This window comes from Pseudonaja textilis, chromosome 3, assembly GCF_049901715.1.
Source record: "Pseudonaja textilis isolate UNSWEBS1 chromosome 3, rPseTex1.2, whole genome shotgun sequence".
Classification (NCBI taxonomy): Eukaryota; Metazoa; Chordata; class Lepidosauria; order Squamata; family Elapidae; genus Pseudonaja; species Pseudonaja textilis.
Window position 1 is genome coordinate 142,770,413 of NC_141992.1, and position 16,652 is coordinate 142,787,064.

The 16,652-nt window shown below is 34.4% G+C and overlaps 1 protein-coding gene across 2 annotated transcripts in view; it reads right to left on the minus strand.

The window, feature by feature from the left end:
• Positions 1-16,652, minus strand: part of ZNF236 (zinc finger protein 236) — a 62,917-nt gene that overhangs the window by 32,023 nt on the left and 14,242 nt on the right. For both annotated transcript variants that reach the window (XR_015743152.1, XM_087931001.1), the window contains exons 10-19: positions 15,614-15,839; positions 14,156-14,428; positions 13,039-13,242; positions 11,751-11,895; positions 10,374-10,634; positions 9,334-9,584; positions 8,442-8,543; positions 2,877-3,028; positions 1,298-1,398; positions 1,012-1,163 (exon numbers count right to left, since the gene is read on the minus strand). Coding sequence is in view for 1 of the 2 variants with exons in the window: in XM_087931001.1 (XP_087787127.1) it covers positions 1,012-1,163; positions 1,298-1,398; positions 2,877-3,028; positions 8,442-8,543; positions 9,334-9,584; positions 10,374-10,634; positions 11,751-11,895; positions 13,039-13,242; positions 14,156-14,428; positions 15,614-15,839 (1,867 nt within the window). In the remaining variant the exon portion in view is untranslated. The remainder of the gene's footprint in view (positions 1-1,011; positions 1,164-1,297; positions 1,399-2,876; positions 3,029-8,441; positions 8,544-9,333; positions 9,585-10,373; positions 10,635-11,750; positions 11,896-13,038; positions 13,243-14,155; positions 14,429-15,613; positions 15,840-16,652) is intronic.

Below are 16,652 nucleotides of genomic sequence, written 5' to 3' on the forward strand. Positions count from 1 at the left end.
ACATAAATTTTAAGATAAAATGTGGAACACCTCGTATAAAACGATGGAATAAATAGTTTAGTCATGGATGATTAGTAAGTGAAAAATATATAAACATATGTTAGTTTGACAATGTGAAGATATAAATTGTGAGTAAATGATGACAAAAGTATAGCACAAAAGATATGTAACCAACTGACACACTGTATGTACATAAAATGGAAGAGGATTTTAGGTTTTTAGGTTTTTGTATGTGTATGTTTGTGTTTAAAAATAAAAAACTTTATCTAAAAATATTGAAGAATTGCTAATGAATAGAAAAATAAAAATACGTAATGCTATAATATCTGTAAATAATGTATGAATTAGTGTCATAAGAGAATCACTACAAATTGTTGTTGAGTGATATTTTTTTGATGTTTTTAATGTAATAAAAGGAAAAAAAAGGAAAATGAAGGAATTTAAGATAAGCAATTTATAGATTAAATGTATATACTTGCACAAATTATATATGTTTGTAAATATGCACAAAAGATAGGAATGTATGAGATTGATGTCATACAACTGTTAATGTAATGATTATCTTTTTGTTTTTAAAAGACATAAAACACTAATAAAGTTTATTAAAAGAAAAAGAAAAAAGTGACCTATGGCCATTTTTCACACTTACAACTGTTAAAGCATCTCCATGGTTATATGATCAAAATTCAGATGCTTAGCAACTGACTCATGTTTATGATGGTCACAGTGTCCCAGCATCGTGAGATCACTGCTTGTAACCTTCTGACAAGCAAAATCAATGGGGAAGCCAGATTCACTTAACAGCTGCAGTGATTCACTTAACAATGATGGCAAGAAATGGGGCAAAGCTCACTTAACAACTGTCTCAATTAGCAACAGAAATGTTGGGGTCAATTATGGTCCTAAGTCGAGGACTACCTGTATCTCTGGGCTTGAATCCCATTGTACTGTCCATTTTAAATAAGCCAAAAAGATTTGCAAGGAAACCAAAGATTACCAAAATTTCATCACCTGTATGTGTTTTCTCATGAGATTTAAGAACTCCGGAAGAGACAAATCCCCGGCCGCACAGTTGGCACTTATAAGGCTTCTCCCCAGTGTGTGAACGGACGTGCTGCTTCAAGTGGCTAGATTTCTTGAACCCCTTATTGCAATACTCACACCTATTAAAATGAAAGTTTACATTGAATAAAATGAAACAAAGGCATTGATGAATACCTTGGAACATGTGAAAACTTTAATTCTGGTTTAATGCCAGCAAAACTTACGTATAACTACCTTTTGAAATATGACATACCTGTAAGATCTTTTGCTTTGATCATCGTTATCTTCCAGAAACTGGGAACGCTGCGCATGCATCTCAAGGTCTGATGACTGATCTTGAACTAACCGGGTAGCCTGGTTATCAATACATTAAAATAAAGCCTTTAAATATATAATGGATAATAACCTCCGTTTTGGCCCATAAGGCCGTGGTGTCAAACTGGCGGCCCACTGGCCGGATGTGACACACACAGGCCATGCCCACCCCAGATCTGCAAAGGGAAAAAAATGTCATGATACATCACGTGACGGCAACGTAACATGGTGAGTGCGACACCCTTGCTATAAGGGTAGAAGATTTAAAGCAGCGGTCCCCAAACTTGGCAACTTTTAAGACTTGTGGACTTCAACTCCCAGAATTCCTTGAGGAATTCTGGGAGTTGCAAGTCCACAAGTCCTAAAGTTGCCAAGTTTGGAGACCTCTGATTTAAAGAGTAGAAATTTAAACCCAAGTGATTCCAAAATGCCATAATCTGATTCTCAGTAAAGATTATTTCTTTGATTTAAATAAATGTTATTTTTTTATTTAAATAAATGTTAATTTTGGACAGAGAGAAAGTAGTCACATATAGGTTGCTTTTCTATCAAAATACATTTTCAAGATGGCTAATTATACAATATAGAACATATGATCAAAACATAAAAGGAAATAAAAGGGATCTATGAAAAAAGTATTAACATTTACTTTACCAGTGAGTCAATCTAAAAATCAAGATGTATCTGAAAAAAGTATGAAGATACAACTGAAAGTCAATTCTAGCATCTGAGTTCCAAATATAGATTTCCAGCATTTGGCAGAAGCAACTGAAAAGGCCTGATGTAGCATGGTTTATGGCAAAAGTATTTTTAAAATATCCTATTTACAGGTTTTCACCTATGATCATAACAGGGCTTAGATTTGTAACCAGTAAAGTTGCAAGAAAGTAGTGGTAACCTTATTTATAACTGGCTCTGATGAAGAATTTCACTGCAATATAATGTAGGAAATCATCCAAATGAGATGAATTTAGCAGAGATCTGATACAAAACAAGTAATTACAACTGGTACCTTAACTTTAGTTATACAAAATAATAGACATTACTAAAATATGATCATGAAGAAGGCAGTTTTTGACACTAGAATAACTAATTCTTCAAAGGGACAATAAATCCACTCAAATAATTCCTAACATATATCTGCCTTTTGACTGAAGTCTTATCCACATTAAGCTTCTATTAGTTCTCCATTACCAAGCCAATCCATCTAAATCAGCAATTATATTCAGCACAATCTTCTGAAATTGGATCCAAAGATCTAATTGGATTTGCATCTTGCCAAAAAGATCCCTCTGAGGTCCTTCCCAACTAGACATACTATGGCTCTCTTTTTAAATACTAAAGTTCAAAAAATGAATTCTTTCACTTCCTGATGCTGATCATCCAGCAAAGCTATCGCTGTCTTATTATTAGCCTTGAAGTCACATAAAAAACAGATCTAAATCTCATCTAAAATCTCATCCAGAACCCCAAATCAGAAACAGCATAGTTTCTTCAATCTTTTAATAAATACTTACTACATTGATAGTGTCGGGGGCAGGAACCTGAAGTAGACTTGGTTGATGGTAGCTTGTTGAAAGAGCCTGAGATTCAAGAGTGCTTGAATCCTGAAGCTGCTGTACTGCTGGAAACTGACTTGGTTGACTGTAGCCATCATTAACTGTAAAACCTGGTACAAATACAAATGAATAAAAGAACCCCCTATTTTTTGTAACACAAACACACCTAAAACAAAAAAAATAACCATTTACAACTCAGGTTTTGCTAACTAAATGAGCTCTTCAGCATGTTTCATATAAAATGGCCTCTTGAAGTCAGCAAATAAGAATGTAAGAAAAATCCCTTTCCAGATCTCTGGGACAGATCCAAGGTTGATTGCACTGGCCAATGATCCTTCACTTGTCCTTTCCTGGCAAGATTGTGAGATATTGTTTCAAAGTTTATGTAAGTGATATCACCATAGTATCATATTTTAAAACCCTAACACATCACCATCTGGATATAATGGTACAGCTGAATAATGTTAGTGATCCTGACAGCATTAGTATTAGCTAATCCATACATGTATTAGCTTCCATTAGGATTACCTTCAACAATAAAATCAAAAGGTGAAGCTTAGGATAATTAAGGTAAGTGTAGGTATGATTCTATAGAAATGAGGGAAGACAGCCCATCTAGGAAAAAGGAAACCAGAAGAAAACAATGACAAACTATTTACTGCTGACAAGAAAAAGTATATAAACATTGTTCCAACATGCTCGTGTGGCAGATGATGACACATTTTCCCCAGTACAGACTGGCCTTCTCTTTAAATATAGAAAGCCAAATCAAAACTGCAAGATTGGTTACATATTGTATCAATCCTGAAAGAGGAACTCCTTATTCCCCCCCCCCCCCTTCTATTCAATTGTGTCCAATTATCAGAGGCTGACTGTACAATTCTCTGCAGTTTCTTCGGCAAGTTTCTTTTTTAGAAGTTATTTTTGTCATTGTTTCCTTTCTGGGGCTGAGAGAAAGTGACTAACACAATGTCACTCAGCTGGCTTTGTGCCAAAAGCAAGGCTAGAACTCACAGTATCCAGGTTTCTAGCCTGATGCCTTAATTGCTACACCAAACTGGCTTTCACAGTAATAATCCTGAAAGAGGAATTCCTTACTTAGAAGAATACATATAACTGGAACATAGAATGTAAGATGCATGAAAGAAGAGAAATTTGGAATTATGAAGTAGGAAATCAAGCTTGCTAAATTTAAAGCTTTAGAAAGAAGTTAACATAGATAGGCCTCTTTCCAAAGCATGAGACTATATGAAAATATGGAATGACAATGATATTAAAAAAGCCCGTCACATGTATGATTTGATATAACTCAATACATATCAGGATCAAATCAGAAATGAACATGTAACAAGTTAAAATCAATTTTATGTAAAGGTAGTCATTTATTAGTGGCTACTTAGTGGTGAAAGATAATGAAGAATATATTTGGACTGTCTAACCTTGGCAAAATTGTTCTGTGGATAGCAATCGAGAGATCACTGGAATGTCTTTGGAATAGCTATGGATTATCGCTAAACAAAGCATGATATAGAGAACCTGTATGGTCATGTCAACTTAATGTCATCTAACCAACCCTACATATTGCTATGGAAAAACAGGGATCCATAAAATCAGCAATATCTAATGAAGAACTAATAATAATGGCTATGGAAAAATAGAAACTATATTCTATTTTTCCGAACCTAGAAGAAAAGAACAAATGTGGAAACATTCTAAGAATTTACTAAATAGCCAAAGTTAAGATCACTTACCTTTCATTTTCCTTCTTTTTTACAGTAATCTCCACAGAACATAAATTGAAGTTTCCTTTAACTCAGAGCCATTCAAATTTTGAATTTATGTACACATGCATGTGTCTAAGAGGTTGACCCGGTATCCTTTATCTTCCTTACCACCCACCAAATAAAGCAGGAACAAAAATGAACATAAGGGTGTGCCCTAATCTAAGGAAAAAATAATCACACAACAATTCTTCTCAAATTGAATCTTCAACCTAGAGCATTGTTCCTTCTTTTAAATGAATTTACAAGTGCAACACTGCACACTGAAAAGCACTCTCTCTTTGAAGTCACTGTTTCCCTGTTACTGCTTCCTTTTCTTAGAAAGAACAGAGTTCCATTAAAAATCGGAAAGAACTGTGAAAATGCAGTGAAGGGAGGATGCAAAAACCTTCTATATTTACTTGTTACAAAATCTATTGCTACCATTGACCTGGAAGTCTTTAAAGCAGATTGGAAAATTATTTGTTTAGTGTTATTATATGGCAGCTGAATCTGAGGGAGTTTTTATTATTCACAATAGGCTAATTTGAACGATGAAATCTTGGCTGCATAAACCAAGATAGGTATGAGTTTTATGTGTACAACCTTTTAATCCCTTTCTGCTTGTCAGATTTATTGAAAAACCAGTCAGGAAGCCTCCCATTGGTTCAAACAGGGGAAATTGTGGTTAACAAATTCTTGTATCAGGATATGAAATCCATCTTTAAAGCAGATTTAAAAATAACTACATTTAGAAATAATGAATGTGTCAGGGTTCCAAAACAATGCCCAATTTAGATAAGAATCACAATGAGTGGTTCCCAGACTGTTAATTGTTACAACTACTGTAGTAGTTGTACCAAAGTAGTAGTATGACCATGTCAGACAAAATAAAAGTAAAACACAAGGTCTATTTTAAAGATAAAATAGATAGGAGAAAATAATAAAATACATACGTATTAAATACAAAAAAATGAACTTTGGGATAAATACATAGCCTTTACATAAAATCCAGATCTCTTCATATAATGGATTTTTAGCTGAACTGCCTAGTGTTAGCCATTCTGCTCACAATTTATATATTATAGTCAAATAAAGCAAGCTACGATTTGGGTCTCAGTGGAATGTTGTTTCAAATAGGGATTTTAAATATCAAAGCCTAAAGTGTGTATAGAGTTGATAACTGAACAAAACATTATCTTTGATGGCTGGGGTAGATATAGATATCCTTTCATGATGTAACAAGTGATGAAGCACTCATACTTAGCCATGGAATCCAGCAACTCAACTCTTACTTTAGGATAGACCTTGTTAGGAATTACATGAAACTCATTATTTTTCACTTTGGAAATTGGTTTTGTTTTTAGCCAACCAATCTAAAGAGCTCCCTCTCCCCCCAATACCTGCATGTTGGGCACTATCTAAGACTCTTTAAAAATTTCCTTTGCTTAGAAGATGGTTGAGAGTAAATATTTAATGGAAAATCCATGCTGTAAAATTAATTTTGGTAGATCAACTTACCCAGGAGGTAGACCAGGGGTGGGTTTCTACCGGTTCTGTCCACCTCTGTAGAACTGGTAGCTCTGAAGAGCAGCAGACATAGAACTGGTTCTATGTCTGCTGCTGTTTTTGCCCACCCGCCCACCTGGGCTCTTACATGACCTTTATTTCCTGATTTTTTTCAACTTCAGCTGCCATGCAAGGCACAGCCGCAATTAAAAAAGCAGGAAAAAGGGGCTTTTTGAAAGGCTGCTTCTCTGCACACAGCTGATGACGATTTACAGGCAGCGTGCAGGGAAGCACATCGTAAATCATCAAACCTCATAAATGACCGAACTGGTAGTTAACCTTGTCGGATCCCACCCCTGAGGTAGACTGAGTTATCTGTTCAGCTAATGCTTGCATATAATATTAAACCAGAAATTTTGAACTATGTTTTATTGAAAAAGTCATAGTGATCAAGTTAATATTAAACTATAATGGTTGGGTTTGCTAAACTGACAAACCACAATCTGGATTAATGTCCTATATAAATCAAGTGGCAAACAAAATTGAGTACATTAAATGTATATTTATATCCTGGTTTATTAAGCCATTGTACAATAGACCAAATTTAACAGTATGGTAAATAATAGGGTCCACAATTAGTGTGAGTTGTTTAATTATTGTTCTATATAGAGAATAATACTGCAAACAGCGAGAAGTTGATTTTGTTCACGTCTAAAAATCAATTGTTTAAAAGAGAAAAAGATCTGCAATTTAATTCTTAGTATTCATGGAAGAGATAAAAAGATTCCATCCTGTGTGCTCTGACAATTATTTTATTTTAAAATAACTTATATATTTCAGCACTTGTATTCATACAAAAATAGTTCCCAGAACTAAAGAATCTCCTGCATATAAAACAGAAAATGCAATAATTCTCCAAACAAAACTATGTAATGAAAAATATTAACGAAAGAGCCTTAATAATATTTAAAGAAATTGAAATTGATACTATTTTATATGTATGCATCATAAAGATGAGATATGGGTCAAACCTTTAAGCTGTTAAGATTTCTATTAACTCTTCCTTTATTTTAATGGAATTGTATCACATTTAGATTTGATTAACAGAACTGAACTGAAAGGCTTACTGTAGTGAGAAAATATATTCTAACTCTGAAAGGTGCAAAAAGAATCTCTCAAAAGGTTATAATGGAACAATCATAGTTAGAACAGAAGTTGTTTTTATTATTCTGCTCCCTTTTTCCTCCACAAACAGTTCCTCACATCACATATGTGTTATTTCTGAGTTTTGCCCTTATGGATCTAAAAGAAGGAACAACTATGGGCATGTAAAGAACTGTGGGAACAGCAGGAGAAAGTGCCAACTTGAGCCGTCATCTAATAACAGAGCAGGTAATATTTCTCCTATGGAATCAACGAGTTTAACAATAATGTTTTCTATCAGAACAAAGAAGTAAAGAGACAATGACCTGAACTGAATTTTCCTCTCTGACTAGTAGGAAAATGGGGAAGAATGAAACACATATCCAGACAAAGGGATAGGGTCCACCATTTTAAACACATGTGTCCGTACACACCGACCTGAAATTCAGAATTTCTAAAGGGCTCCAGGAACTTCAAGGAAACTCCAAAGTATGAAAAATCTGTAGAGGGTATTCCAAGTTGAATAGGAATTGTGTACAATATAGACTTTTAATTATTCCTTCTCTAGCCATTCTTAAGTATTTACATTTTAAGGTCCTTGATCAAATATAGTATTTTTAAAGCAAAAACTGCACCAATGATTCAGTATGCATTCTCATTCTAAATACAAAAAACTGGATGCAGTTTCTATTTTATGCACATTTATTGCTGCTGAAGATCAGTCTAGCTCCAGACCCCAGCTCAACCTATTTCAGTGTACATAAAGACTAAAAATCTTTAGAAGACTACTGGGAGGGGGAGAGAAAAGAAGAGGGGAAATATAAGAAATTACCATGTTGGAAGCTTCTATTATGATCCTAGCTTTTTCTGAGAACAGGAAGAGAATTTTCATCTGCAAAGGATTACCTTTGAATGGAACTTATGGAAGATAAAATTTAAGGTTCACAGATTAGCAATTTTAAAAAAATAACTGGACTTTAGCCTCTAGCAATGCAACTGCATGAGTTCTTACTGCCTTCTATAAATGACATTTTGAAATAAATTGCTCATGAAGCTTTCAAGTCCAACAAAAATACCATTTGACACCATTAAAATGACTATCTTTACCAACCTTGTGATAATCCTTGCTGATCAAATGATTGCTGTACTATAGTTTCCTGCTCAAACTGGTTTATATTTTCTTGCAGTGCATGCTGGGATGTCACAAATCTATCTGAAATTAAATATATATATTTGAAAAGGAAATGACATTAAGTAATTCAGCAGTTGCTGTGGAAGCTGTTTAACAAAAAAGAAATCCTTGATTTAACAGACTAATGACAAAAAGCAAAATGTCTGTTAAATCCAAGTGATTTTATCCATGCATAGTGACACACATGGTTAGAATGGCGAACAATATTTCATAGAAATATACACTGTATAGACAAACATTACCCTTGCAATGTGCATTTTACATCAATCTAAAGATACCTACATAGGAGAAATTCTGTTTGTTGCTTCCAAAAGTTCACAAATAAAATCCATTAAATTGAGGGTTACTTTAACTGGAAAAAGATGATGAGTAAAACAGGAAATTATAAAAGTCTAATTATTTTCTACTTTGATATTTTAAAAACTCTGCCATTTAACTATTACTTACATTTTATTTATCATCAAAATATCTTTGAATTGTCAAAAAAGTACTCCTAAGGAAAGAAATTCCAAATTTGGAATTTGGAAATTTAATATATACTTATTCCTTTTCTTAGGAAAAACCTTGATCCAGGCAATACTTAATTAACACCTTGGCTCAGGGGTGTCAAACTGGTGGCCCACGGGGCAAATGCACCACACATAGGCCACACTCATCCCAGCTCCGCGAAGGGAAAAAAAAATCACAAAATGTCACATGACAGCAACGTGATGCCATGAGTTTGACACCCACATCTTAGCTCACTGATATCCCCCTTAGTGATACAACCCTGTAGATTTTAATCCTGTAATCAGTACACTCGGTAATTTACCTTCCTCTTGACCTAATGATTGATCAGTCAATTGTGGTCTGAGTTCAGCTTCTTCAGTGTCAACAACCTGCTGCTGTTCTAAATCTAAAATAGCTTCCTGATCTGTTGCAACAGCTTCAGTTTGCTGCAACTCTTCACTTTCAATTTCCACTTGCATTTGAGTAGAAACATGTATATTCTGCTGATCTACAGCTGTGTCATCAATGGAAGCAGCTTGCTGATGTTGCTGAAGCTGCTGGGCAAGCTCATACCTAGAAGAAAAGGAAGAAACATCTTTTGCAATGTCAACACATTAGCACTTTGGATGCCTTATGTGAAGATACAGGTCTCTAAAGAAGACTCTAATACTGGGAAAGATGGAAGGAAGGTCAACCAAAGGTGGATGGACTCTGTCACAGCAGCAATAGGTAAACTGCTGAAAGACCTGAAGGATTAGGTTAGGGACAAATCATGGAGAAAATCTATTTATAAGGTTCCCAAGAACTGACACAAACTTGATGTAGTATAATCAATCGCTCAATATATCTAATTTGAGCTACTTCCTGAATTCCTCCAATCTGCCCACATTTCTACTTCTGCTACACTATAAACTTGAAAGTACTAAATACTTATGATTCTTGACTCTTGACGAATGTATCTTTTCTTTTATGTACACTGAGAGCATTTGCACCAAGACAAATTCCTTGTGTGTCCAATCACACTTGGCCAATAAAGAATTCTAACAATCTTCTAAATACTAAATAGAATGAAGCTAAGAGAAACTAATATATTTAACTACTTATATTATTCCCACAATAAATATATTTAAAAATCAAGTGATAATGAGACTTTTTGCTTTTTCTCAGTCTGTATTTTCACTTTTAAACCAATCTACTCATTAAAATAGTTGTTTGTAATTCAACCTAGGTTCCCAGTCTCTGGGGAAAAAAAGTTCTTTCAACAACTTGAATTTACTGACAGGTCCTACAGAATTTCAAAAGAGCAAAGTGTAACAACTGGAATGAATTATAATTCAGGACTGAATTTCAAGATAAACAAACCTGTGCGTTTTCATATGTTTTTTGCAATTTAATGAGGTTTTGAATGTTTTCTGACAATAGGGACACATATAGGGCCGAAGGTCATTGTGGATGCCCATGTGCCTCCGCAGACTGCCTCCAGTGGTGAAAGCTCCATTGCATATAAGACACTTGAATGCTTTTAATCCAGTGTGGGTTCGAATATGCGCTTTTAGCACTCCGGCTGATACAAAGCCTCTTCCACACTGAGAACATTTGAATGGTTTTTCACCAGTGTGTGATCTTTGAAACAAATCAAAGAAAAAAGTCAGAGGAAAAGATAGGGAAATAAATACTAAATAAGCAGCAATTAAAAGAGAAAAAGAGAGACATGAATAAGTTATCAGAAATGTCACCTGCAACAATCCCCTGTTCAAATTCCTACTCCATTCTCTTTCCTCTTTTTTCTTCTCCTGTTAACTCCAAATTGGGACTTATCACCAATTATGCTAAGCGATCACCAGAGAAATTTCAAGTCCTTGCCCGTGGTTTCTCTTTTGATTTTACTATTCTTTTGTATATTCCTGAAGTTCAGTTAATTGAGAACTACCCTTCTTTGCAATGACATGTCTTTGAATACAATGAATTTCACAGGTGCAGCAGAATTTGTCATCTTTGGCAGAGATAACACATTTTCTATAGCGAGATAAGAGGCTTTCTGTTTTGAAATATTTTCCATTCTTAAATTCTTCTAGTTCACAAATATGTCTAGATTTTCCTTGCACGCTGCCTGTTTTAGACCTCTTCACAGAGGTGTAACAACATTCAAGTCTGGGAATTATAAAGTCCACCCAAAACATATCTTTTTCTGTAAGTGTGTGTGTATGTGTGTTGTGTGTGTGTGTGTGTGTGTGTGTATGTATGTATGTATATGTATATGTGTGTGTGTGCGTACACATATACACATACACACACACACACATATACTTATACATACATACATACATACATATATATATCAGATGAGATTTTGCTGAAAGATTGCTACAACTTTAAAAGCACAACTATAATGACGTGGGAAAATACCCGAACAAAGCTGAATACCATATATATATATATATATATATATATATATATATATATATATATATATATATATATATATATATATATATATATATATATATATATATATATATATATATATATATATATATATATACATATATACATACATATACATACATACACACACACTGTATATAAGCAATTACGTTGTCTTGAAGTTTTAATATTGAATATTTCTTGAAATTATCAAAATAAGATTTGCAACAGGGAGCTTGAAAAACAAGAAAAAATCATTTCTTCTTCATTTTTTTTTATAATAATTCAAAACATTCTATTTTTAAGTAAATTTACCGGATATGCTGCTTAAGATGACAAGACTTCTTATAAGCTCTGTGACAGTAATAGCATTTATACGGCCGGTCTGCTTCATTCACAAAATTATTATTGAAATAATTTTGGAAAAATTGGCTATTCCTTGGGATTGGCTGAATAAGACCTGCGGAAGGAATGGCAGATTAATGCTATTTTAAAACAAAAAAAATCTTTCCAATGTTTACCATATTCTGGTTCCTAAACAGAAATGAAAAGTTTGCTTTTTTCATGTATACAAAATTTTCAGGAAGGCAGTACATTGTACTAACTAGGCCAATGATCCATTTTCAAAATTAAATAATTTAGCAATAACATTATTCAGATTGAGAGTCATAATGGAGCTTTCAAACACCTGTGGTTATGAGTGCAGCAACTTCTGAACGCAGCCATTCCTTTTCCAGGAGTACATGGCTGTCCTCTGCATCTTCTATGCAGGTCTAGGAACCAGACACATTTAAGAAATTGAAGGCTGGTTTTACATTTGTAAGCATCCCCACTCCGAAGCACCATTTTGTCTTCAAAGTTGAAGCATAGCACTAGCCTTTAATTGATGTGAATAAAATATTTATAAATTGGACCATTAGAATTATGTATCAATTTTAAGAACCCTTTTTAAAAAAGAATGTTTCCAATCAAAATTTCTCCAAGACTAAGATAGCCTAATTATTAAAACTTTTAGATTACTTAAATATCAGGAGATATTTGCAAATGTGAATAATTATTTTGTTACATCTGCCTAGATTGAATTTTGAAAAACAAGTTGTCTGTCCTTTAATAAAATTGTGCATTTGTATATCCCCTAAAATGAAAAGTTTAGCTTATACACAGTGCAACATATTACATTTATATCCTCGATGAAGCCCTACAGATTAGATCAGTCCAAACTGTTTAAAATACGTGCATTTATTTTTGAAAGATTTTTAAAAAGCTGTGCCAATTGTGATTGCTTAGAAAGTTTTCTCCATGCAAATTATTTTCAAATGCTTTGCAAAGCCTTATTAAATATAAATAACACTATCTCAGAATAGATAATGTATTTTATCCGCACTTTACTTCTATCTTGGCTAAGTAGTCCTGACACACTAGAATGAAACTGCTTTTCTAATTATGTTTCTTGCATAGTAATAGCTAAAATATTACACCATGGAAGAATATTTTCTCAAACTATCTGAATCTAGTTTGATCAAGTAGACACATTCCTTTCGCTTCTAGTCTTCTAAATAAATACTGAAATTTCTTTCGAGCAAAATTATGCTACGCACATTACCTAAATCTGTGATGAGGATTGGTTCTTGTAAAGGAATATCAGGTACTGGCACATTGCTCTTGCCTATTCGAATTTTTGCAGGTTTCCGCTGATGCCGCATCTTTCTCAGTTCAGTATGTTTAAAGTGAGAAGCAATGTGTGTCTTTCTGTGACCTGAAGTTCGAAACTTTTTGTCACAGTGTGGACAAGCAAAGGGTCTAATACCTACAAAAGACAAACAGATTATGTCTTTATTTCCAACTCCCAAAAATAAATAGATAAAAAGATGATAAGGTAAACAATCAAATATGCTTAATTAATTCAAACGCTTTGACTTAAAACATTTCTATTTAAAAATAAAATTATAAGACAAAGCCTGCTTTCCCCAGCATGGACATAGATTGCCCTGTAGGATCACGAGAGAGAACAAACATTTTCCACACAATACAGCACATGCAAGCTTCACCCATCCACTCCTTGCCCCAATGTGCAACATGCAGAGCACACAAAGAATGGCTGTATAAGTAAGCTGAAGACATGCAAGACAACTCTGCTCAAAATATTTTCTCTGAGCACAGAAAGTACTCCAACAATCCTGAATGGTCCATGCCTTCCCCAAAGGCTTAAAAAACAGAGTTTGCCCAGCACCTTAACTAAGATGCCTGCTGTACGAGATAAGGATAGGGCTCCAAAGGTACTTTTCCAAAAGGCAACCAGACTTTCTTCCAAAAAAGTCCAGCTGCCTTTTGGAAAAACTTCTTTGGGACAACCAAAACCTGGATGACTGAGAATCTCCATAGACATTTTGAGTAAGAGTTGCTTAAGGCTCCACAATAGCCAAATTAGATCCAAAGTCCCCACCACGTGTCTACACAAACACTGTAATATGAACCCACAGAAACTCAATCATACATAATTTATAGTTCTATTGGTCTTTTCTTTCTGGACTGACATATATTACATTTAAATACATAAACAGTTATATTTTACAATGAAAACATGATATTGTTGGTCCTGCTTTGCTATATTTGATCTGAGCACAGCTGACAAGCAAATAGGGTTATGACACAGGAAAACTTTTTTTTTTTTTTTTTGCTAAGATTAAACATAAGCAGGGCTTCAAAACATTAGATTTTACCTGTATGCAAGCGAATATGTACTTTCAAACTTCCTGAGGTAGAAAAGCACTTCATACAGTACTGACACTTAAAAGCCTTAATGCCCGTGTGCGTTTTTATATGTGCTGTGAGAGTACTCTTCACAGCAAAGGCCCGGAAACACTGTGGACATTTGAATGGCTTTTCATGAGTGTGAATGCGTATATGCCGTACAAGATCACTGGGTTTTTTAAATTCCTTAGAGCAGTACGGGCAAATATGCCATCGTATTCCGTTCTCCTCACGTATGGAACCTGAAATATAAACAATTTGAAAAGGTTGACATTCTAATTGTGAAAGGAAAAAAAAGACTGGAATTCAAAATGAAGCATAAGGTTACATTTTGGCAAATGTCATCAAGCAACTGTGACATTAATTGGGAGACTGAATTACTCACTATTTGAGGAATAATGTTTCCGTGAAACAGATTGTTATAACTACTCTATAAATTAATAAAAGTAAAGGGTTCTGTAAGTTGAGTTTGACCTGAGATCTGACAGCAGTTCCTGTAAAGATGTGCCTGAATTTCTTACCGGACTATATTTTTCCGGATCTCTCTAGAGACTTTCACGACGCTTTCTGGGAAGACATTCTTTGACAACATTCTCCAAATTATTAAGCAGATTTTAAGGGCTTTCTTTGTATCTAGAGGAGAGTGCCCTTTCTCTTAGTATGCATAAGTCTGGAGTAGAATCTGGGGCGGAGGAGAGAGCTTTCTCCTTATTTTTCTCATCTTTTTCCACCTGTTTGACTAAGAATGGCCCTTTACAGTACAGTACAATATGCCTGAATCCTACAATTTACTAGATATGCTAGCTCTAAATAGAAAATAGTTACACAATGCAATATCTATAGAGACTTTTTTAACTTTAGAAACCTGTCAAATAGTGAACAGAAAGGATATACTCAGTTTGTACTACTCTACAAAAAGGCAACCAGCAGTGATAATGCTACACTATATATTACTAAATAATGCTTATAGTGTATGTTGCTGGAAATGTGTGAAATTTGGCATTTATAGAATGCCAACAAATGAGATGTCAAAGTATGAAATGATTAATATTTCACACATTTCCTATGAATTCTATGCCATGCCAAAAGGTAAACTGGCAAAGTATAAAATACTAGCCTTTCTAGCCTTTATTGTTGGAACAAATAGGTCAATAACCCTAACCTAACTCTGACCCTAACCCTTTTCATGACTCTCTTTTCATGCTTTGCCTAAATAGTTCTTGTCATTTTGCATAATGCCTAGGTATTATACATATATTTAAATAATACAGCCATTTCATACTTTGCCTAGAAACACCATGCATTCTATACAGATTATACATATATACATACATACATACATACATACATACATACATACATACATACATACTAGTAAATAATGCTTATGTATACTGTAGTGGACAGAATTAACCTTTTGCCATTACCAGGTAAAAATGGGGATTTTTTCTTCAGAACCCTTTTTTCTTTTTTGTCTACTTTCTCTGGGTTGTCTCGCTCTTTAACTTGTTCCGTATTGTTGGAGTTGACTTGAGGACCGGAGAGATTCTGAGCATCTGCAGCTTCTTCTGGACTTGGAGGAGTCTTCGTTTCACTGCAGTCAGTGTTTGCTGAAACTGGTATTGAGGATAGCCCACTATTTTCCAAGGCTTGCTAAGACAAACATAATGAATTAAACTGAAAGCAAGATTCAAGTGGAACTTTCAAATAGACAAGAATATTTAAACTGGTTTGTTTTTCAGAGATATCTGATTTATTTTACCCTTTCAGATTCCAGCTCCATTTGAACACTTCACAGCTTTGTTTTCTCTATTCCCCAGGTAAAAAGATAAAAATGTAAAGCTCTACTTAGATTCCAAAAGTAACAACCAAATTGGCAAAAAAGGGAAAGCATAACTTCTAATACTTTCAACCGAGAAACTAGAAATTTGCTAAAAGGTTTCTTTCAACAACTTAGAATAATGACCAGCTCATTCATATTCCATTGCTCATTTTAAACAGCATTTTGCCACATAGCATCATCTTTTTAAAGTTAATTTATTTTTTTTCTATGTTTTACAGTTCTATTAACACTGAAAACTGGAGTTTCCCGGGTATTTTGAAAACCTGAAACCAGAGGAAAGAAGTACCACCAATAGCATTCCTGTAAGGAGACAGCACTCAAATAGCAATAATTGGGTGAGCATAATGCTCCTGTAGGCATTCAGTGGGCATTCAGCACAAAATGATCACAATCAGAAAATAGTCCTGTTTTCAACCACCAGGAACAGCCTGAATTTCGAGCACCACTGCTGAAGTCCCAGAGGTGCTTTTTCAAAGAGCAACTTAACTTTTTTGGGTTTCTTCCTCAAAAACATTTCAGTTCTCATCCAAGAAGCTTCTTCAGAACTGAGAAAAACCAAGAAAGTCCAGTTGCCTTTCGGAAAAGCACTTATGGAACAACCATGACCTGGATGATTGAGAATT